General features: G+C 34.6%; 3 protein-coding genes across 6 annotated transcripts; all 3 read left to right on the forward strand.

The window, feature by feature from the left end:
* Window positions 1–664: 664 nt before the first annotated feature.
* LOC111318343 (putative apyrase 6) lies at window positions 665–5,546 on the forward strand. 2 transcript variants are annotated; one of them, XM_022921137.2, is made up of 8 exons: window positions 665–1,522; window positions 2,253–2,365; window positions 2,935–3,042; window positions 3,487–3,541; window positions 3,985–4,170; window positions 4,252–4,349; window positions 4,548–4,744; window positions 4,869–5,546. In XM_022921137.2, exons 1-8 carry the CDS (start codon window positions 916–918, stop codon window positions 5,140–5,142), a joined length of 1,638 nt encoding a protein of 545 aa, XP_022776872.2. In that variant the 5' UTR covers window positions 665–915; the 3' UTR covers window positions 5,143–5,546. The 2 variants fall into 2 exon arrangements, with proteins under 2 accessions (XP_022776872.2, XP_089612564.1); XM_089756438.1 differs by lacking the exon at window positions 3,985–4,170 and having other exon boundaries at window positions 4,869–5,381.
* A 1,403-nt stretch (window positions 5,547–6,949) lies between these two features.
* On the forward strand, window positions 6,950–13,900 carry LOC111318344 (uncharacterized). 3 transcript variants are annotated; one of them, XR_016334710.1, is made up of 11 exons: window positions 7,062–7,213; window positions 7,412–7,674; window positions 7,910–7,981; window positions 8,383–8,447; window positions 8,649–8,805; window positions 9,544–9,624; window positions 9,740–9,829; window positions 10,566–10,995; window positions 11,496–11,644; window positions 11,748–12,730; window positions 13,113–13,900. XR_016334710.1 is itself a non-coding variant. In XM_022921138.2 (8 exons), the coding sequence occupies exons 2-8, from the start codon at window positions 7,417–7,419 to the stop codon at window positions 10,168–10,170; spliced, it is 843 nt and encodes a 280-aa protein (XP_022776873.1). In that variant the 5' UTR covers window positions 6,950–7,213; window positions 7,412–7,416; the 3' UTR covers window positions 10,171–10,442. The 3 variants fall into 3 exon arrangements, 2 of the variants coding, with proteins under 2 accessions (XP_022776873.1, XP_089612571.1); XM_022921138.2 differs by lacking the exons at window positions 10,566–10,995; window positions 11,496–11,644; window positions 11,748–12,730; window positions 13,113–13,900 and adding an exon at window positions 10,051–10,442 and having other exon boundaries at window positions 6,950–7,213; XM_089756445.1 differs by lacking the exons at window positions 7,062–7,213; window positions 10,566–10,995; window positions 11,496–11,644; window positions 11,748–12,730; window positions 13,113–13,900 and adding an exon at window positions 10,051–10,442 and having other exon boundaries at window positions 7,253–7,674.
* A 5,717-nt stretch (window positions 13,901–19,617) lies between these two features.
* On the forward strand, window positions 19,618–21,028 carry LOC111317610 (zinc-finger homeodomain protein 11-like). Its single transcript, XM_022920048.2, has one exon. The coding sequence runs from the start codon at window positions 19,826–19,828 to the stop codon at window positions 20,756–20,758; it is 933 nt and encodes a 310-aa protein (XP_022775783.2). The 5' UTR covers window positions 19,618–19,825; the 3' UTR covers window positions 20,759–21,028.
* Window positions 21,029–22,224: the final 1,196 nt, after the last annotated feature.

Genomic DNA, 22,224 nt, shown 5'->3' on the forward strand with positions numbered 1-22,224 from the left:
GCCTGCATGATGGTTGGATAACGGATAGATCCTGGCATGAGATGATGGAAGAAAAAGAAACTCTGTTACTAAATTCTTAATTACTTTGTGTTTGTTTTTGGGATGTTCAAATCAAACAAAATGAAACCATGTTAGCATCTGCTCATAATTTCATGTACTAAGGTTTTGAATCCTTAGTATCTAATCAAAAGCTATTGAGTTTTGGTTCAATTTCAAGTACCCTCCTCCATCTGGGCATTGACTTCACATACCTATCAGCCTTCAGGACCCAACCACTATTTTTCAGCCTGCATGCTCAAGAACTTCTTGACAATTGGACATATTTTCAAAACACATAGGACTTAACTTCTCATTTTGTTGTACCGGGATGTAAGGATTAATTAAAGTAATAGTTAGCCCATTGAAGCACGTTCCGGGCAAGGCATTAAGCCCATTGAGCCCATTAAATTTTCAAATAAAACATATTTTTTTGTAATTAGACAAAATGACAAGGGCGTTTCCGCAATTAAACCATAAGATTTAGGGGTCAAACTACAATTATAGAAAACAAGGCGCGATCTGTCCGAACTCCAAACCGGTGAAGACAATTTTCTAAGATCGAACCGAACCGGAGATGTTTCCCTGCTCTTTTGGAACGCGTAAAGGTGTTAAAATGTTGAAACATGAACTCAAAACAAAAACAAAAAATAAAATTTATCAGATAGGAGCGAGAGGGCTGAAACCTTTGGAAGTCATAGCTCTCTCCCTCTCCAATTCCAACAAAAAATCCCTAAAAATCCTCATTCTTTGAATTATATCCCTTTCTTTTCTTCAATTTCGATTAAAATTACAATTTTTTTGTTCGTAAAAGAAAATTTTTTTGAATAATATTATTAACAATCACATGCTCCTTCCTCAACAAAATTTGATCTTTTGATGCGACGATCGCATGCCCGAAATCGGGTCGAATCCAAATCCAAATCCACCAACAATTCACCTAAAATGGACCCAATTAAGCTCCAAATCCGACCCAATTCCCGATCTACCGGTCTCTTTTCCCGAAACCCTCGTCAAACCAAGCCAACCCCTTCTTTCATCGCAATTTCGATCGCCATATCTCTGGCTTTAGTGATTTTTACTTGCATTTTCCTTTTCTCCTCCAAAGATTCCAAAAAGTACGGAATCATAATCGATGGCGGAAGCACGGGAACGAGGATTCACGTGTTTCGATACAGAGTTGATGGAGGCAAAAACCCGGTTTTCGACTTTAAAGAAGGGTTGGATAGCTTGAGGGTGAATCCGGGATTGTCGGCGTACGCGGAGGATCCGGAAGCAGCTGCGGATTCACTGGTAGAGCTTCTGGAGTTTGGGAGAAGGAATGTTCCGAGAAAACAGTGGGGAGAGACGGAGATTAGGTTAATGGCAACGGCGGGGTTGAGATTGTTGGATGTTGAGGTGCAGCAGAGGATTTTGGAGGAGTGCAGGAAGGTGCTTAGGGTGTCTGGGTTTAAGTTTCACGACGAGTGGGCTTCGGTTATTACAGGTAATACAATGTGGCTTGCTTTGAATTAGTTTTGCTGGGCAATGTGGGGAAACTGTGATGTGTTATGAATCCGACATGTCAGGAATAGAAGAGTTGTAAGAGGTCTAAGTTGATCTTTAGTGGTAGGAATTATTTGTATGATAAAATTTGAAGTTGATCATGCTGTATCCATTGGCCTACAATTGCTCATATGTATGAGCAATGGCAAAAGCAACTAAATTGAAAATGTTTTCTGATGTTTTAATTTTTAGTACTGGACTGCTTCCCAGGATTATATGATGAAAGTGACGAGGCCGATTGATATGAGTATTTGCCATGTTTTGAATGAATTTAGTAAGCCAATGTGAGAAAAGTTTGAAGTTGTTTTAGAAGCTAAATGTGAGAAATGGAAGAGTAAGAGTGGTTAATCTACATTTTAGGATAATAGTTTATGTCGACTCTAATTTAAGACAGTGGTTGCTTGTCTTGGACCATTTTGGCTGAAGTCATATATAAGAGGGAGAACCAACAAATTGATAAAAATAACTTCTTAGGATATTTTAGAGATTTGCATCTCATCCTTTTGTCTCATAACTGTATTAGTGTATAATTTGTTATGCATCCGGGGCTTACATAAAGATCAACCCTTGTTGTCTATACTGCAAATCTTACAGTCCTTATGTTTATATTATAGTTTCCAATTGCTGATCCACATTATTGAGGCTAAATTTGGGTGCTATGACTGTCTTAGGCTCTGATGAGGGGGTGTATGCTTGGGTTGTTGCAAACTACGCACTTGGTACACTTGGAGGTAATCCTCTGCATACAACTGGAATTATTGAACTTGGTGGGGCATCTGCTCAGGTTCGTTTTTAATTTTTAGTCAAGATTCTTTAATTTGGAATTCTTTCCTATAGTGTTTTGATAGAGTTATATTGGATTCTTCCACACCAGAATTTGCAAGTCATTCGAGCTTCTAATTAGTGGCATCACATGTTAGAGTTCCTTGAAGCTATTTCTTGTGTATTGAGAAACGATATCTCAGATTAGTTCATAATTCACTTTAAAACTTTCTTTATTGAGCTTATAACCATGAATCATGTGTTGAGTGTGAGCGGTGAACTACAGTTTGTTAGTTGTCCAGAAAGACAACAAGTTGATGTCATTTCAAGAAACAGGAATTAAAATGCAAAAATTTATGGTTGGGACTTGGGAAAGACATTACTGCTACTTAAAGCAACAACACTATCTGCATTGTCAAAAGGAAAAAGATTTCAAGAAACAACTAGCTGTAACTTTCAACAAATTTCAAATGCATTTGATGGCATTATATATGTCCTTTGCTTTGTGCTCTTAATGTATAAGTTGAGAAGCACACATAAGATCACCATTATAAGATCACCATTAACTTCACTGCTGGACTTTTATTTCAGGTAACCTTTTTCTCAAGTGAGCCTATGCCTTCTGAGTTCTCACGCTTCATCAAGTTTGGGAATTTCACTTACAAACTTTATAGCCACAGCTTACTTAATTTTGGCCAGGTAATGTTAACGTGCATTAGCTATTCTTGTACTTTTTTGTTGGTTATGGTTGCTATGCAGTTGTGTTCCAAATTGTAGGCATCATAGTCCACAAAAATTATGGTTTAGCTTTCTAACAATTCTTGTTCATTTAGCTTTCTAGCAATTCTTGTTCCTAATGAAATGCTTTGGTATGTTCTGCATAGTTAAAATTAAATGGACTGAGGAGATCTTTTTGTTCAAAAATTCTGGACGTAGATATGACTGATTGACTGTCATTCTGCCGAGTGTTTTTCTTAATCCCTTTAAAAACAATAATGATTATAATTGCAGATCTAACTTCTAACTAATATTAGTTATTGTTTCAATATGGTTTTGCATTGTATTTTTGTAGTATGTTGTTATGGATTATGTAAAGAAATCCAAACTTGATCTAGGAGCTTTAAACTTTTGTCATTTTTTCAGAATGCTGCACATGAATCATTGAGGGAATCACTTATTAAAGGAGATTTCAGTCCAGGTATGTTTTAATGTATTTGCTTTCTGCCAAAGTTTTGCTGGCTTATAAGTGCTTGAAGAAGTCTTAAAAGTCATTTATTGTGCCTCAAACTCAAACTAGGAATTTCACTCATGCTGAGTTGTACTTTAATCATCTCTGTGAGTCTTTCAATGTAAAAGTTTGAGGAAGAGATCTAAATTTGAGTATGAGCACTTTTGCATACTACGGTTTTGACTATTTAGGCTGGGTTTGAATGTTTAATTCTAAAAGTTGTCTTCTTTTATCTTTGGTCATTTGTGGCTTATTCACAATGGACATTATGGAAAAGGTTGTTAGAATTAAAGGTTTTGTATTGGATATTTTCATAGAATCTTTGTTACCTTTGATAGAGATGGTGTGGAGTCACTAGTTAGTTAAGTTATTATGTTTATATTGCTCATTATTTTTTTCTTACCATAATACAGCTGCTGACTCTCTTCATAAGGAAATGTATGTAGATCCTTGTACACCTAAAGGTTACTTGCCTGAGTCATCGAAGCTTTTACTAGGTCCTATGGCTGAAAAAAGTAAATATATTTCTGAACTTCAAGCTAGGGGTAACTTCTCAGAGTGCAGATCTGCTGCACTAATGCTATTACAAAAAGGAAAAGGTTATAAACTCTCTTGGAACCACCACATTTATTGCATTAACTTATGCCACAGGGTAATCATCATTATATATTCTGTTGCAGAGAAATGTGCCTATGATCAATGTTACTTGGGGTCAGTTTTTATGCCCAAGCTTCGAGGGAAATTTTTGGCTACAGAAAATTTCTTCTATACCTCAAAGGTATAATTATAATCTGTCTTTTTCTTACTGGCTGATTCTTGCTTAATTTCCACCCCCCCCCCCCCCCCCCGCCCCCCCCAAAACACTTTTTCTATGCCATAAGCACATTATCCTAAACCCATGTAATTTATGCTTGGGTGCATTGAATTTTTGTTTTCTAAAAGCCTTCCATTTCTTTGTTTGTCTACTCCTGCTTAGTTCTTTAGGTTGCGCCAAAGGGCCTTTCTTTCTGATCTAATGATGGCGGGGCAACATTTCTGTGGAGAGGATTGGTCAAAATTGAAGAATAAACACCAATCACTCGATGAAGAAGATCTGTTGCACTATTGTTTTTCTTCAGCATATATTGTGGCCTTACTTCATGATAGCCTTGCAATTGCTTTGGATGATGAGAGGTATGTTTCCTGCTTTACTAGTTAAGTGTCCTCAAAAGCAAACGGACCATGTTACTTAAATGACTTTTAGGGCACTGTGGCTTTCCTCCATATGAAAATATTAATCAGATTCAATCTTAAACAGGATCAGCGTTGCTAATCAGGTAGAAAATATACCACTAGATTGGGCCTTGGGAGCTTTCATATTGCAAACCTCAGCCAACTCAAATGTGCGGCAAACTGACTGGATAACTACCATTATCAGCAATGATTCACCCACACTATTCTCCATCATTGCCATTTCTGCGATATTGATGTTCATAGCTTGGTCTATATCAAAATGGAGGAAACCCCAGATGAAGACGGTGTATGATCTAGAGAAAGGACGATATATCGTTACTCGTATTGGTAGAAGTTGATAGCATTGTCCAGAGGAGATTGAACAAATCCATACGATTTTGCAGCCAAGGAGGATGGTGTGCTTCCTTGGTTGACTGCACCCCTCTCTTAAGGACACCGTGTCAGTGTGAAATGTAACATTGTATATCATCGAGTTTCAACGTAGAGTTTAGCGTAACCTTTTCATGGGGAACTAGGATAGAAGATAAGCTTCCCATTTTGTATTTACCAGGAACTAAAATCCTAGTTTATTGTACCACTTGCCTGTCCATTTTACCTATACTACAGGATTAGAGAAGGATGGGTGTGATGAATTAGTTGTGGAGTATTATCAGTGATGTATGACTGCTTCCTGAAATGTTGTCTAAAGTGCCTTCTGAAGTCTTGGTTGCTGTTTTGCTATGAAAATTTGTTCATTTCTCAATTGTTCTTCTCTCTAAATAGGGAGCGAGTAAATTCAACCATCAAAATGCAAAATCATTTTAACTACTCGACCTTAAAATTTAGCAGTGCTTCTTTTTTTCAGAATGCTCTCTGCAATGCCAGAGCTATGGTTGACAAAGAAAGGAGGTTTTCCATTACCAATTGGATTAGGAATGCTCTTTCATGGATGATGGTCTTTGATTTAAGAAAATTTATTTAATGCACCGGTGGTCAAATTTTTAATTAATTAATAAATAAATACTATTTTGGTCTCTTTCTTTTTTAGATGTTTCAAAATTATGTGTTTTTTTTTTTGAACATTTAAAATTTTTATATATTTTAAAATTACTTTTTATCATATTTTTGACATAAATCATGAAATTTTAATTTTATAAAATATTTTAAATTTTAATATTAAATATATTAAAATAAATTTTTTTTTAAATTCCAAATAATTTGAAACGGAAAGAATATATGTTAAACTTATAATAATGCATGTAAGGATTTAAATTTTTCACAGTTATGCATAAAAAAAATAAAATTTTTAAATTGATAATAATTGTTTTATGATGTACAACTTTTTATTCAAGGTGAAGTAAATACAATGTAAAAATCAAGCATCGTTTCTATGGATGTTATCGTTCATAGATCCGAAATGTAACAAGTTGATTTAACCAACACATCAATATCTATTAATTAAGTTTTAAATAAGTTTGACCAGTGCCTTGGTTGAGAATTGAGCTATTAATTTCTCATATTTTTTGCTAGATAACTACTAAACCTAAATATTTTATTGCCCTTGTTTGACTTTTACCCATTTGCATGAAGAATTGAAGATGCATTTATTTTTGTAGAAATAAATAAATATATGAAAATTTTGTTCGAACTTAATTCTGTTTTGGGAAAATTTTAAAAGTATATCTTTTGCATTTGTTAAAGTAAAATTGATAATTTTCATGAAACTGACAGCAACCTTGGAAGCAATAAAAAACAGCTGTTTCGGTTTGACTAAAACCCTTTTTTTTTTTTATTTCCTTTTAACAATAAATGATAATCCAAAGGAGAATTCAATCAACTCAATTATCATATAAATGCATTTATCTTGTTAGCTTGAAAGTGGGTCGAATGCCCTTTTCTGTAATTACGAAACCGTAATAATTAATTAGTATTACAATTATTATGTCTAAATATATCTATGTTGTTACAAAAAAATTGAAGAAAAAATGGATAACAAAAAGTCAATGCTTTGATTCTTTATAAACAATAAAACGGGAAGGAAAATGGAGTTAAGAAACATACAAAAAATTATTATTAGCATTTATTATAAAGAAATAAAAAAAAAAAAAAAAAAATAATTGAGTTCATGCTTAAGGCCAGAAGGCGACTTTTCAACTGCGAAACAGACAGACAGCCACCGAAAGGGCGGAAGGGGTCAGCCAGGGACAGCTAACGCGCAATGGCGATATGAAATTCCAAAAATACCCTTGTAGCCGTTTCCATTGACGTCAGCATGCCTATAACCCCCACTATCCACGGTCGTCGATTTTGTTTTAAAAATCTCTTACAAAATGTAGAAAGGAAAAACGCGTTCGAAGCAAATTAGAAAATTTCTCTCCTATTTCTTCGTTCCCTTAATCAAACACAAATTCCCCCTTTTTTTCGCTAAAGGTAAATATTTTTAAGATTTAATTCATTTAATTTTTTTGTCATTAGATTTTATTTTGTTTTTAATTCTCTCATTCGTTTGGAAACCTCTGATCCGCTGCTCTGACTCAGCGCGATCCTGGGTTTCTTTTTGGAGAATTATCTTTTTCGATTGAATTAACTGAAAAAAATTGAAATTTTTATTTTTTGTTAAATTTGTAGAAATTATGAGTGATCACCTGGTGTTGTATGTTGATCGTCTGGTGAGGCCGGTGCCCGTACAGCCGGTGGAGTCGGAGCCTGGTCTGTCAAAGGAGATTTCAGGGCCGTCGTGCTCGGCGGAGTATAAGGAGAAGGAGGTCGTCCGAGGAGGCGAGGAGGACGAGGAGGAGGCGCTGATTCAGGCGGCGGAGTGCCGCATTTGCCAGGAGGAAGATTCCATTAAGAATCTTGAGACTCCTTGTGCCTGCAGCGGTAGCCTCAAGGTAATTTCAATTTATTATTATTATTTTTTAATTTCTTTTATTTCATTTTTCATGATAAATTGATCAAGTTTTTTTTTTTTTTTTTTAGAATATAAAGTGCATTACTAAAGCTTTAGCGATTCGGCTTTTATTTTAATGAACCTCATAAAATTATTTGCTTTGGTGTTTTTAGTCGCTATATGAAATTGAGTTTTATGGTAGGCATTTGTTGAATTCTATATGTTTTGAATTACAGTATGCGCATAGGAAGTGTGTGCAGCATTGGTGCAACGAGAAAGGCGATATAATTTGTGAGATATGTCATCAGGTATCTACTTCTGTTAATCCTTTGTCAAAGTTGTTATTTTGTGAGAAACATGCATTGCCTTCGTGCAACTCCAAGTCCTCCTTTTAAGTTGTTACAAGATTTTGAACTGGCACTTTTAGGCCTTATGTGTTGTAAAGAATGGAAAGTTTATGGATTTTGTAGTTGCACATGATTGTGGAAAAGAAGAATATTAATTAATTAGCCTTCTGATTGATGGGAAAAGCCCTTGTTCTTTTAGCCCTGGCTTATCATGTTTAGTGGTTTTAGGTCAGATACATTTAGGAATTATTATTGTTGTTCAAGCCTATTGTTAAATTCTTAGTTTATGTTTATTGGCTATTGATATTTGGTTGTTGTGGCTCCTTGCTGATACAGTCTTTCCTTTTTATTTGTTTGAGCAGCCTTATCAACCCGGTTATACTGCCCCACCTCGGCTTCGAACTGAAGAAACCACTATTGATATTGGGTAAGTTTGATGTTCTCACATGTAACAAATTTGTATGCAATGGTTGGTGGGCTTTTAGTATTGATGAAATCATGTGTATGCTGTGTGATTTATAAAGCATGATGTCCATCAGAAACTTTGATCTAAATTTGCCAGAAAGATTACTGTCTTATCTGTTTTGAGAGATTCTATTGTGTAATGATTTGTGTATCTGTGTTGTAGTGGAGGCTGGACAATCTCTGGCACCCCTCTGGATTTGCGTGATCCACGCCTCTTGGCCATTGCAGAGGCAGAGCGCCAATTTTTGGAAGCTGAATATGACGAATATGCTGCTTCAAATGCCAGTGGAGCTGCATTTTGCCGTTCAGCTGCTCTAATTGTAAGCTTTTAATTATGAATCTGCTGGACATATTGAATTTCTAATCATGTTTTAACACATACTGCTGAGCATCCATGTTTAAGTGAGTTTAACCTTAATTCCATAAACGTGACCATTATTAATTCTATTTATTCATATATTAGCCATGTGTCAAGGAAACATCTTGGTAAATTGATTTGGACAGAAGTGTTTGCTAAGGTGTCTGAGCTTTTAACTCGAAGATCTTTATGTTCTTTGGACATAGTTTTGCTCTCATTTCTCCCTATAGTTAGGCATAGTTATTGCATAAACAGTGGAGAAACCTACTTTTACACTATTACAAGATTTTTGGACTTTCAGTTCCCAACTCTCCACCTTCTCATGGCCAATTTGTGCCACAAGAGCAGTGGTGCAATTCCGTTTGGGCCACAATGACAGTGGTCATCTCAGTGATTTTTTATGTCAACAACTTTTCTTTTGGTTCCTTCCTTTTTCTCTCTATCGCATGGTAGCATAAACAGTAGAGAGACCAACTTATACCCTCCTTTTAGGGGCTTCATCTCCCTCCCAACTTTGCTGTTTGAGGAAAAGCACCCAGATTCTGCCTGGCCACAGGCATCTCAGTTGAAAATTTTCGTGTCAATAGCTTTCTTTTGGTTCCTTTGTTTTTATTTTTTATTTTTTTCATTTTCTTACATGAACTATGTAATTTAGAGTTAATTTTTAAAAATGATTGAATTTTTTTTTTCATTTTTTCAGTTAATGGCGCTCCTGCTTTTGCGGCATGCATTGACTGTTCCAGATGCTGATGCAGATGATGATGTCTCTACTTATTTCTCTGTAAGTTTTACCTAAAGCTGCATTCTCTTATTTCACCTATGCATTTCTTAAGCATTTAGCACTACAGTCATTATACCATGGAGCTATTTTTCTTGAACTGCTTGGTTTCTTGCAGCTTTTCTTGCTTCGAGCTGCTGGATTTCTCTTGCCATGCTACATCATGGCTTGGGCCATCAGCATATTACAGCGACGAAGGCAAAGACAGGTTATTATCTATACTTCTACTTCAATTTTAAATCCCATGTTTTTTTTCTCTTCCAGAGGAAGCTAGGAAAAGCATCAAGTTAAACAAAGACTTTCTTTTTTTTCTCTATTTGTCTATCCCTCTTCTGGCTTTTCTTCCGACCTTGAAAGTTGAAACCATACATCGTAGACATGGTTTTGTATTTAAGTTGATATTGAAGCTTCTATCATTATCTGTGTCAGGAAGCAGCAGCATTGGCTGCAACACAGTTTGCTTTCATGCTACAATCTGGGCAACACAGGGGTATGCATTTTACCATAGATTCAGGACCTGTGGTGACTCCCCACCAGGAAAGTGTTTGACTCATCAGATACATGAAAGCCCTGCACTGACATTATATTGGTATTTGACGAACAAACAAACGAGAATTGGTTCCCCTATCAATAAACTTGAAAAGCTTTTTATTTATTTTTTATCCCCAAATAGATAGCTGAGAAAGATTAGGAGCTGTACCATTTTCTGTTTTAATGATTTGTTGAACTATTCGGCTAGCTCTTAGTCATTTAATTTCCATATCTTGTACTCATTATTGTCTATATGTATATATGAGCTTCGCAGTGCTTCGCTTGGGCTATCCATGTCTTGTAAATGCATAATTCTCTCCTTCTTGAGTTCCACTGTCATTGTGAACTGCTTTTTCATTCCTTACTGTTTTGGTTTAACTCTTCTGTGGTATCATCTTTTGTACACTCTGTAGTAGGATACCGTCTGAAATGGACTAAAAATTTCTGGGAACTGGGTTGCAAGACACGAAATTTATCGTAGCTGAAGATCAATCGCTGTTTTGGGTGAAAAATGCTGACAATCTTGGAATTTGTTCGTACTTTTAGTTTCAGTACTCAGGGCAACTGTAAGCACCCAAAAAAAAGGTTTACAAGTTTTGAGTTTGTGTTGTGGGTGATGGTGGGAGGAATAAACGTCACCTCTGCTATCCACTTTACCTCATGAATTGAAAGTAGTGAAATGCGACTACCATTTCCAAAGTGTTGAAAGCTCAAATGCGAGTCCCACTCCACCATTTTGCTGCATCAGCGGATGCAATATTTAGTGGTATTCTTTTAAAGTAAAGAGCATATATTCTCAAATGCCCTTGGCCCGATAATGATCTATGGGAACAAATCTTAAAAGTCAGTTACTGCCTTTTTAACATATGTCTGTAGTGACATTCCGTTTTGTAGTCTTTCCTTTTGGATTTGTGTCTGCTAAGTAAAACTTATTCATGGTCATAATGAAACTCAATTAGTATCAGTTTAGAGAGCATCGAGCACATGTACATACATACATATATATATATATATATATAGGATATGGTATATAAAATGTATATTGAAAGATAAAAAACAAAATTTTTGTATATTGGAGGAACTAAACAAGGGACTTTGGGTTAATCAGATCTCTTACCGTATTGGTTTGGGGTCTTACATCATGATGTAAACAAGTTGCAAACAGTCCAACAAAGTTTAAGGTATAAAAAAGAACAGAAAAAAAAAGGAATGAAACAGGGAATAGTTCAAAGATTGAGAAATGATCTGTATCAAATTAGAAACTCATTCACTTTATCTTCTTTAACATGCTTTGTTACACTTCTTTAGTTGTCTTTATTTTTCTTTCATGGTGGCTTGGTCAGGCTGACTGTGGATGGACTCATTGCACAGAGACCATCAAGGGAGAGGAAGGCTGATCAACCAAATGGGCCCTTTTCACTTTGGTTCAAATGAAAGTGAAAAGTAGCTACATTTTAAGAGTTAAGACCAACCTCAAGAATCTACAAAAGACGTACAATTTTCTTGATAGTTTCCCCTTGAACGATAATTTTTACCTACTAAAACTGCCTAACTTGAGGGCCTCTCCTAATTTTTTTTTTTTTTTTAACTTTCAGTTGGAGGATAAAAAGTGGAGAATCAGCACATGAATTAACAAGTTCAAGTTAGCTTAGGAGGAATGCTTGGACTATAACCAGCCACCGTTCACTTTCATCTCATGGCAACATCAAATCCCATCACAAAACTAATTCGGATAAAGTGCAAGAATTTATGCTTTAGAATGTTCCAAGTAGCATGTGATATTTTGCATATTTTAATAACAAAAATAACAAAATAACAAAGAAAAGAAAAAGAAATAAAGGAAAAGATAATTGTACATGAATAAACGAGAACATTTTAACAGATTAAGGGACAGAAGAGAAGTTTTGATTTTTGAAGTGGGTCTTCTCTGAATCATTGGATGGGGATTAAGAATTTGGCTGCCCAAAGAAGAGAAAATAAATAAAGAAAGAAAGAAAAGCAAAAAGAAACAGATGTAGCATAAGGAACCAAGTGACTGTTATTTTTGTTGCATAGGGAAGAGAGCTCGGAATTCTAGAGTGACAACAGATCTTAGAAATGGACATAAAGCAACTGTTTGTTTCTTCCTTTTGGAGGCTGTTCTATAACACATACATACTTTCCCTTCCAATTTTGATTCTTTTAATCGACTTAGCTTGCTACTGTAGCAATCTAGCAGTTCTAGGTGGTAATGGCTTCCGTCTGCCCAGTCAATATCATTAAAGAATACAAAAACTACCTTTTCTTAATAACAAAGGAATGACATTATACTTTAATACCCTTGCTTAGTTAGCCGTAATTTCCCATAATTTTATGAAACAGTAACCATATTTGTAATTTCCAAAAGTTCAAGAGGCAGGCTAGGATGGAATAAGTGGGTCCCTAGTTGAATGTACACATAAGAACGGTCGGATGATGTGGCAAGAAATGGCTGAGAGTCCAAGAGACCAGGTTGGCCTATGCTTGGCAGACAAAAGCAGTGGAAATGATAGAGATGGAAGGGGGAAACAAATGAAAAAAGATACTTGGCTTCTCATGGGTATTATTCCGAACCCTTTATTAATCCATGTCAGATTTTTCCAAATAACAGCCTTTATCTGCTTAGATTGCAGACTTATGATTTGGGGTGAATCTAAAATTCCCTCTAGCAGTGTTGGGTCCCTCCATGCTTTAATGCTTTATAGTCCTTTCTGAAATCCAATAAGAGATAAATAACAGGCTTGTGTCTACAGGAATGGAACATAAGAATAGAGGGATATCAATCTTATACCAGCTTATTCCCTCATTACTCTAAACAAAATAAAGATATATACCTCTATTCTTCTTGTTAGTTAATTTGAGTTGAGTTCAGTGTAGGAAAAAAATGGTTTGCAGTGTTCAAAGTGTGCTTATATTTCTTCTCTTTTTTGGCTTATTAGCAGTTCAACCAGATAAAGTTTCTGGTTTGAGTAGTATTGGAATAGCTACCAGGAATGAACGTATTCTTAAGGCTGTTGACATGCAGGGAATGAGCACAGAGAAAAAATTACCACCTCCTGTAAACAACACATTTGATCCGAATCAATCGAGCAAAAGAAGAGTTCGAAGAGGATCAGATCCTATCCACAACAAGTCTTGATGACAAATTCAAGTGGTTTCTTCAACAAGGAAGAGTAATAAGTAATAGCCTCAAGTAAGTTTAAACACTTCGAAAAGAAGGAAACAACTTCACACAGTGCTTTCTTGAGAAACTTTTTTTTATGGGGGTTGGTTGATTGGTTTTTCTCAATGTTTTTATTAGCTTTTTTTTTCCCTTTCTTTTTGTTATAAGAGATGTGTATAGTGAAGTTACTAGAGGAAGCCCTGTCTTTGAAGACAATTTAGTGAGCCAGCATCATCTCTGTATTGTAAGCTGACATCCTAATATATAGGAGATCAAGAAGAAAGAAAAGTATAGATTATGGTTTGGGTTTCCCAAATTATAGTAACATTTATAGCTTCTTTTTCTTTTCCTTTCGTATTCTCTTTCAGGAGAAAATTTTATTTGTATTTGTATCAATTCAGTTAGTAAGTTTCTTGGAGAATATAGTCAAAATTCTGTTGTACCCTTAGAAACATTACAACAGGGCTCAAACAGAGTTAACTCCTTTTGCTTTTCCAGAAATTCTCGGCTAGTACTAAGGTACACTCAATGGTTTAGAATCAAACTCCTGCACAACTCGATGGAGTATCAATGTGTGATTAAAAAAGCAGGCACGCTTTTTCATCTAGATCAATATCACATCGCTGTTGCCTGCCTTTCTATAAATGACTATGAATGTGGTAGTACATAACTGGAAAGAAATAACAGTAATAACGAAATAAAGATTACAGTTTTACCAAATTAAATACTCCTCAGTCCTCAAGGTTGTTGTAACCAAACTTTCAGAAAGAAAGTGAAATATTGGGATTTGGGAGCAGAGAGATTATTAGAAAAGGTCAGGAAGGTCAGACAGGATTCCATGAAAACGTTTCACCATAATTTCAGTTTGTCTTTGAATTGGTTGTGCTTCGGATATAAGGACAAGTGTTCGTAGCAAATCCTGACAATTCTTTAAGGCCGGTAACAGACAAGCCTCAAACTCCACAGTCTTCCCCTTTTGACAGAGGTATTTTCACTTGGGCAAGTGGGCAACGAATATGAATGAGGCCACACTGCCAATCAGGGTTCCTCCTTTTCCATGGTGATGATTAGAAGTAATGAATTATTGGTCCTGGATTCTTGCAATAAAACCTAGTCAGACAGTTCTGTGGATGTGGAATGGAATGACACAAAACTGCAAAACTTAGATACAGCACAGTATGTCATTGCCCTAAAGAACTTGTATTAGGTTTTGGGCACATTCAATTCAATCATGTGAATCCTCAAACATCAATTTTCTTCAGAAACAAAGCGAAATTGGCATTGCATAATTTGCATTGAAATTACAGGACATGTACATAACTACAGATTTAGTAAGAGAAACCCCCATCTCATACAAAAATGGTTGCGGGACTCTGTCGAGAAGCCCAAGTTGGTTGCTCTCGGTCTAGACCATTAAGCCCAAGTGTAAATTGACCAAATTGGAGGGGCAGGCCTACTTGGTTTTCCAGGTGACCCATATCTTCAAACTAAGCTTTTTTGGGTTAAGACTTTTTATTAGAGAATTGTGTGCTTCATCCAATGGAAAATTGAGCATGTCCTCTTTAAACTTATTTACTTTATTAACACCAAAAAAAAAAAAAAAAGGTTTCTTTTATGACACCCACGCAATATTGACAGATTTTTTTTTGTTAAAACTCATTAAATTCACATCTAAAATGAAAAGATGACCTTTCGGCTAAGTCCATACTAAGAAAATTACAAGATTTGGGACACTTTATCAAGAGTAAATTAGGGGGAAGTTGACAAAAGTTGAAAGCAAAATCCAATAGATCAGGATGATGCAATATTCTTATCCTCTATAATGAAGGATTTTTTTTCCCCTTATCCATGCCCCCTTTTGGGTTTTGGCAGCAGGCTCAGAAGATATTTTTGTTTTCCTTTTCACTTTGCTAATCTTATCTTCTTGAGTAATGTTTCATGGAAGCACATAAATGCATTTAGGTGGATGCTGATATGATCCACCCATAACTTCAAAATAAAAACCTATTGTGAATTGTGATGATAATTATATACACGAACTGGAGCAGGGGTCAGGGTCTCTTCAATATTGATTTGTGGGGGTCCCAATCACTTAAAAGAGGGGCAGTGGACCATGGAATCTGGTTCTGTAGATTAAAAAGGGTGGTGACTGTTGACACAACTCAAGGTGTTTCTTTGCAGGAAAATTAAAGGCAGAAAAGAAGGACCATTTCTCCTAGTCCTACCTCCTCTCTTACCATTGCATTTGGGCAACTTGAGTCTTAAAACCACCCCCATTAGGCTCAGCTGGCCGGTAGAACATGTGCTTCCCCTAACCAATCTTCAATTATTGGGACAATAACCCTCCTGCTGGTTGTTCTGATGAACATCACTAGTAGGGTCTCATTTAAAGAGAACAAAAAAATCAAATTACAGTTACTTTATTCCTACTTATCTATAAATTTCCCTTCATGAAAGTGATTGCAGCTATACATACATTTCAGGCAATCAGAACCATATATATTGTTATATCTCATTTATCATTACACTATGACAGTAGCATATTAGAAGGATGTTGACATATTTGTTAAAACAGTTGTCAAAAATTAAGAACATTGATCACAATCATATAGTTCATGTTTTGAAACTCTACAAAGTTGACATAAACAAAAAAAAAAAAAGGAAAAAAGCTTGAATCAAAGCGAATTTTTATTCAAGAAACTGAGATTTTCCATATACTGTAATACTATTTTTTTAAAAAATACTTGAAAGAAAAATAGTTTTATTTGTACCATGCAACAAAGGTGGGGGTGGTGAGTGGGAGACTAGCAGTATAGGAAGTGATAATAACTAAAGTTGAAATTTATAATACATTTTCCAAAGAATATATTCTGAGGCCTTTCCTCCTCTCCTCTAACATTTCTGTAAAACCTTCAACAAAATGATTTTGGGTTGGAATGGAAGAATTGGTCAAAATCATGTTTCACTAGTAGAGCATTACTTGCTTTTTGTGTCCATTTGTGCACAAATGCGCGTGCTGCTTTGATGATGACATGATTGTCAGGACATTGTTCTAACCCATTAACAGATTCTTTGACTCTAATTCCATTCCCCTTTTAGGCCTTCTTTTTTAGCCGAATTTTAGTTTCTTTGATTCATATCATTTGTTCATCCTTGAAAGTGGTTGATGCTCATCCTCGAGTCTTATTGCAATTGTTGAAGCAAGGCAAGCCATGGGATTTAGCAAAGTGGGACTAAAGCAAATAGTATCTTCTATCATATTTTTACAACAAAGGATTTGATGCCTTTCTCTATTGGATTAAATTTGAACTATATATAAATAAAAAAATAAAAAATTATTTTTTTTAATGTAAAAATTTTAAATTTAAATTTAATCAATAATCATTTATTAAAATTATTTTAATATAATATATTTTGTTCTGATCCAGTAAGCATGAATAATATATCTAAGCTAGATTTGTTCCTTGGATTCTAGTAAAGCATGATTGAGGAAAAAGGATTAACCTGAATCGCAAAACATAAAAGACAAAACATCACATCCGAAACACCAAAACGGCAACGTGGGGAGAATACTAATACTAATCTATCAATTATATGCTCCAAACCAACTTCAATTAATTTGCCTACCCACGTTTTAATTTATTTTTCCATAGCTATGTCGGTCCAGGTTCATGAACTCTATTAATTGTAGAATGAAGATGTAAGAAAGAATTATTGAGATTTAAAATTTAAATTTATTAAATATTATTTTTTAAAAAAGTAATTATATAAATTAATTAATTAAATTTGAGTTAAAATTTTATAAAAATTTTAATACTTATAATTTATTTTTATATTATAATTTTTTTATAAAAAATTATTATATTAATCAATAACTAAATAATATTATTATAGTTTGAAAAAAAAATAAAATAAAGTAATTCAATTTCATATTAAATTCTAATCTACAATAAACAAAGTGAAGGCATTTTCCCGACCAAAATATGAATTAAAAATTTGAGAAAGAAGGCATAATATTGAAATACACTTACATATAAAATATAATTAAACAATCAAAATTTATAAAAAAAATATTATCAAAATGAAAATCAATATGAATTAACGTAAAGTTAAAAAAATCAATCATATAATTCAGACTGTGACATGACGATCTTAAAAGTCTTAATATCATTAAGACATGATCTCATTGGACTGATTTTATTCTATCAGAAAATTAACCTGAGGAAAAAGAGTAGAGGAAATTGAAGCAAAATTCATAACTTGAATGAATGGAAGAACAAGCTGTAAGCAAAAAGATAAAACATGACACGATGCATGTATGACTAATTGTAACGAAAACCACAAGGAAGAGGTGTTTATTGGAAGATAAAACAAAACGGCTTGTCGCCGCAAAATAATGCTTTAGCTTTTCGAACAACACGTGGAGTCAGAGGAGAATTATGATTAAGGGAATGGGCCCCTACCCTTTAATTAACATTTCTTTTTTTTTTTTTCTCTTAAAGAAATCAGAAATGGCAGGTCCCAACTTCCCACATCAAACCCTTTTTTTGTATTCGAAAATGGTAATGCCTGGTGCCTTGCGTCTTCTTCATAAAACTGGCTCCGATCAAGTTCGTGAGGGATTAAGTTAACTAGAAGGTAGGGGTCCTTTTTTTTTTATCATGCCCTGGGTGATTAAGTCGGTGGATTTGCCCTCCAAAAGGACAAAGTCATAAATCAGCCTCGTTTATATTTTTTAAATAATGTATTAAATATTATTAATTTAATTTATCTTTATAATATTTAATTAATATAATGTTATCATATACACATGGTACTTGTTAAATAAAAATATTACATATTTTATAAAAAATTTTATATAAATATCACATGACAAAAAAATATTGATCAATTTTAAATATTTTTTACGATTAAGATAAAAATACATATTTTAAATTTATATTGAAAATATATATGATAAATATATAGTATGATAAATTAATTAGCATGTTATTAAAATTAATATTTGAAGGTTATGAATTCGAAAGAATTTAAGTATATAATTTTTTTTTCAATCAAATATGTAGTAAAATAAAAAAATTAAAAGTAGATTAAAATTTTCACAAAAAAAAAATAATTTGATAATATTTATCGAATCCTTATATATAAGATAATATGGATAATGAAATTAAAATTAAAATTAATATAATATATAATTTGAAAGTTCAAGAAATAAATTATATGTTACTTAAAAAATTTAAGATGTAATTATATATTTTATTTTTTAAATACTAATTTATATCTTTTTTGCAAAATTCATATATCAAAATTGTAATTAATTTTATTAAAAAAATATATTCAAAATATTATTTTCGAAATATTTTCATAAAAATCAAATCATGATTCAAAAAAAAAAAAAAATCGATTGATAACCTAATTGATATTTACCTAAAGCTCTATTTGAGATCCGACTGTATCATTCTCGCCATATTCTCAAATTCTACCACTTATCACAACCTCATTATCTTAAATATATTTGTTCCCTCCCAGTCTTTGCTTAGGGTTGCAAATCAAGGAAAGGAACCCCTCTTTCTCAGCCTTTTTGTGAATTCTCCATTCTTTAACACATAAATATTTCCTTTACCTATTTACTCACGTGCAAAAAATTTGTTTACTTGCAAACAAAGTATAAAAATTCGAATCTTTGAAGTGCTACCATAAACGACTGAGGCAACTGTCAACTGACAAGTGGGTCTCTCTCTCTCTCTCTCTCTCTCTCTCTCTCTCTCATAAGGGTAATTGGTGAGGAGTGAGGAGAGCGGAGACGGTCTTAGCCAGGAAGCAGCAAAACATGTACCAACTCTCAATGCACTGAAATGAGATGGTTTAGGAAGTTGAAAACACTGTCGTTTGCCGCTGTGCATCATATTCATCCGCCACGTACGCATGTTTTTGGTACGGGGTTGACTCGTATTTGCAGGACATTTGCTCCAATTAAAATCTAAAGTGTGACTTTTTTTTTTATTTCATTTTTCTTTCGTAGAATATATTCTGACGGACCTTACCCCCCCAAGAAACATATTTACTGCTCATAACTAATCCAGATAAAATCATTTGGGCAGAAATAAAGAAAGGGCAAAGATAACGTGAGTGGTTGAAATTTTTGTTGGGAATTGCCGTGTGTTTGTAGTGTGATTTTTAATTTCTTAAGGTCCCTCTGCATCTAATCTATATCCCAACAGTATCGTATATTTATGATCAATCAGTTCTCATTATAACCATCATCATCATCATCATCATCACCAATCTGCCTTTGTCATTTATCACATCATGATCATCATAATTAGTGCGCAATCACAGCCTCTTAAACCATCCAATTTTACTTCCTGGAGTCACACCCATAAGCCAACAAAAGAAAATGTTCTTAGCTTAGCAAAACCCTAACACCACTAAAAGGTCTCCCGCCTCCCCCATTCACCCCATTAAGCCTTCACCTTTTATTCTTTTTTAGCAATGGAGATAATCAACACTAAAACCCCCTCGTTTGCACGAGCTGAGTCCTCATCAGAGACACACGCCATCAACGGCAAGACCAAGTCTTTGTTACTCCTCAAGAACTGCAGCAGCAATATCATCTATCACCATTATCATCAGGAAATGGTGGTTTCCTACAAAGAGTGCCTCAAAAACCATGCGGCAAGCTTGGGTGGACATGCCCTGGATGGCTGTGGTGAGTTCATGCCTAGCCCTACCGCTAACCCAACTGACCCTGCCTCCCTCAAATGTGCTGCCTGTGGCTGCCATCGCAACTTCCACCGCCGTGACCCTTATGATGGTCCTGCTTTCATCCACCATCTGCCACCGCCACCTAATCCTAGTTCAAGTCCAAGCCCAACCCATAGCGCAGGTCCGAGCCCTAGCCCAACCCATACCCCACCATCACCAGTCCCATACTCTTACTACTCTTCTGCACCCCACATGCTGATGGCCCTGAGCACAGGCTACTCAGGGCCGTTGGATGAGTACCATCATCACCTCAACCACTCCAATCCCACAGTAGGAAGGATAGTGAACAACAACAACAACAACAATTCAAGTGGGAGAAAGAGGTCAAGAACAAAGTTTAGCAAGGAACAGAAAGAAAAGATGCATGCTTTTGCTGAGAGGCTTGGTTGGAGGATGCCAAAGAGTGAAGAAAGATTGATAGAAGAGTTTTGCAATGAAGTTGGAGTCGATAGAGGAGTTCTCAAGGTTTGGATGCACAACAACAAGAACACTTTTGGCAAGAAAGAGATATTAGCAGTTTGTAATCTCAATCTTGACAACAACAACAGTGAAGATAATGGAAATGGCAATGCTTTTGATTCCAATAGTGACATCCCTAACAATGAGGGTAGTATTCAGCCTTATGTTTCCACTAATAATGGGTCTTCTTCATCTTCTTAATTTAGAAAAGATACTGAAATTTTCACACAAAGCAGCAGGCTTTAGTGGGTATTATTGTTACTGTTTTTTTCTTTTTTCTTCTGTTTGGTTTAGCTTTTTTTCATGTTCTCAGAGTTTTTCTTTTTGTACCTTTCTTGCTGATTAGTAATCTAATTAGTAGTGTTGGGAGGTGAAAGAGGAAGAGAACAGAGGATATGACTTGTGAGGATAACAATTAAAGGGATCTGCTAATTGATCTTCAGACATATTATAACATAATTCTTTGTCTTCTAGCTCAGAGTTGATAGTTGCCTTTTCCTTTCCAATTCTCATGCTTCATTATCTCTTGCTTGTGTTTTTTTTTTTTTTCCTGACCTATCATTCTTTAATTTTCTTAATTTTTCAAAAAACTGGTTATGTTTAAATTCTGGGTATGATCAGATAAGATATGTCCTATGCAAATAGTATTATTGTCTTCATTCATTTATGTTGAATTCCTGATTTTGCAGCAAAACGTTTAAACTTTGTAAAGTTTGTATTATTCAAAGATAATGGCTTTGCCTCTACTTTGGGTTTGGTGCACCTTGACTGAATTAAACCCCAAATCTTTTAATTTTCACCTTTTTTTTCTTTATATATTTGTCATTTTCCCTTTATATTTGTTTAAAACTTTGTTGTCAATATTAATGTAGTGTCTGATTTGCTAAATATATAGTATAATCTAGCTTTGAAAATATCTATTTTTGTATGTTACCCCCTTCTTATCTAATCTTTGAAGGCAAGCAGGGTTTGATTATTCAAAAGGTTAGGTGAAATAAAATGCTCCTACTTTGAACATTGCCACCTTTCCATTTGTAGCTTTGTTGCCGCGAGTGCCTAATCATAAGCAGCAAAGCGAACTTGCTTATATTATTAGTTGTAGCTTTATAATAAATAAATTAATTAATTAACGCTTTAATTGATCCACCGTCTCTATGCTTAAATTTAAATAAAAAAATCATAATTTTTCTTAATAAAGAAAGTACGTGGAGGTACGGTATCATTGTCACTGGCTTTACATCGACCTCAAAACACCAACTCAACGTTTGGTCCAAATATTTTGGTCTCTGCATGTCAGGTCCACAAGGACATGGATCCTGATATAAATATGGTTGTTCAATGGGGACCTATTGCCTATTGGGGCAAATTACTGACTTGAATGTTAGTAAAGTTCGGGTTCCTTGAAGATGTCAAAAGTTCTGATAATGTATATATACTGATGAATCTCTGGTCAAAGTGGTTGATACAAAGCTTTACTCTTGAGCATGGAGGAATTACCATAAATTTTCTTCTACGACAAAATAAAATGGAAAATCTTCAAGCTTCTGTGAAATAGTAACTTGACAAAGGGTTTGGATGCATAGCGAACACTCTCCCACAGTGAGATTTCATTTTATGATTGAATCTTTAAATTTTCGCATTGAGAACCCCTTAAAAAATAAGGAAAG

The sequence above is a fragment of the Durio zibethinus genome, chromosome 2, assembly GCF_047325235.1.
Source record: "Durio zibethinus cultivar Kanyao isolate XHJ-2024 chromosome 2, ASM4732523v1, whole genome shotgun sequence".
NCBI lineage: Eukaryota > Viridiplantae > Streptophyta > Magnoliopsida > Malvales > Malvaceae > Durio > Durio zibethinus.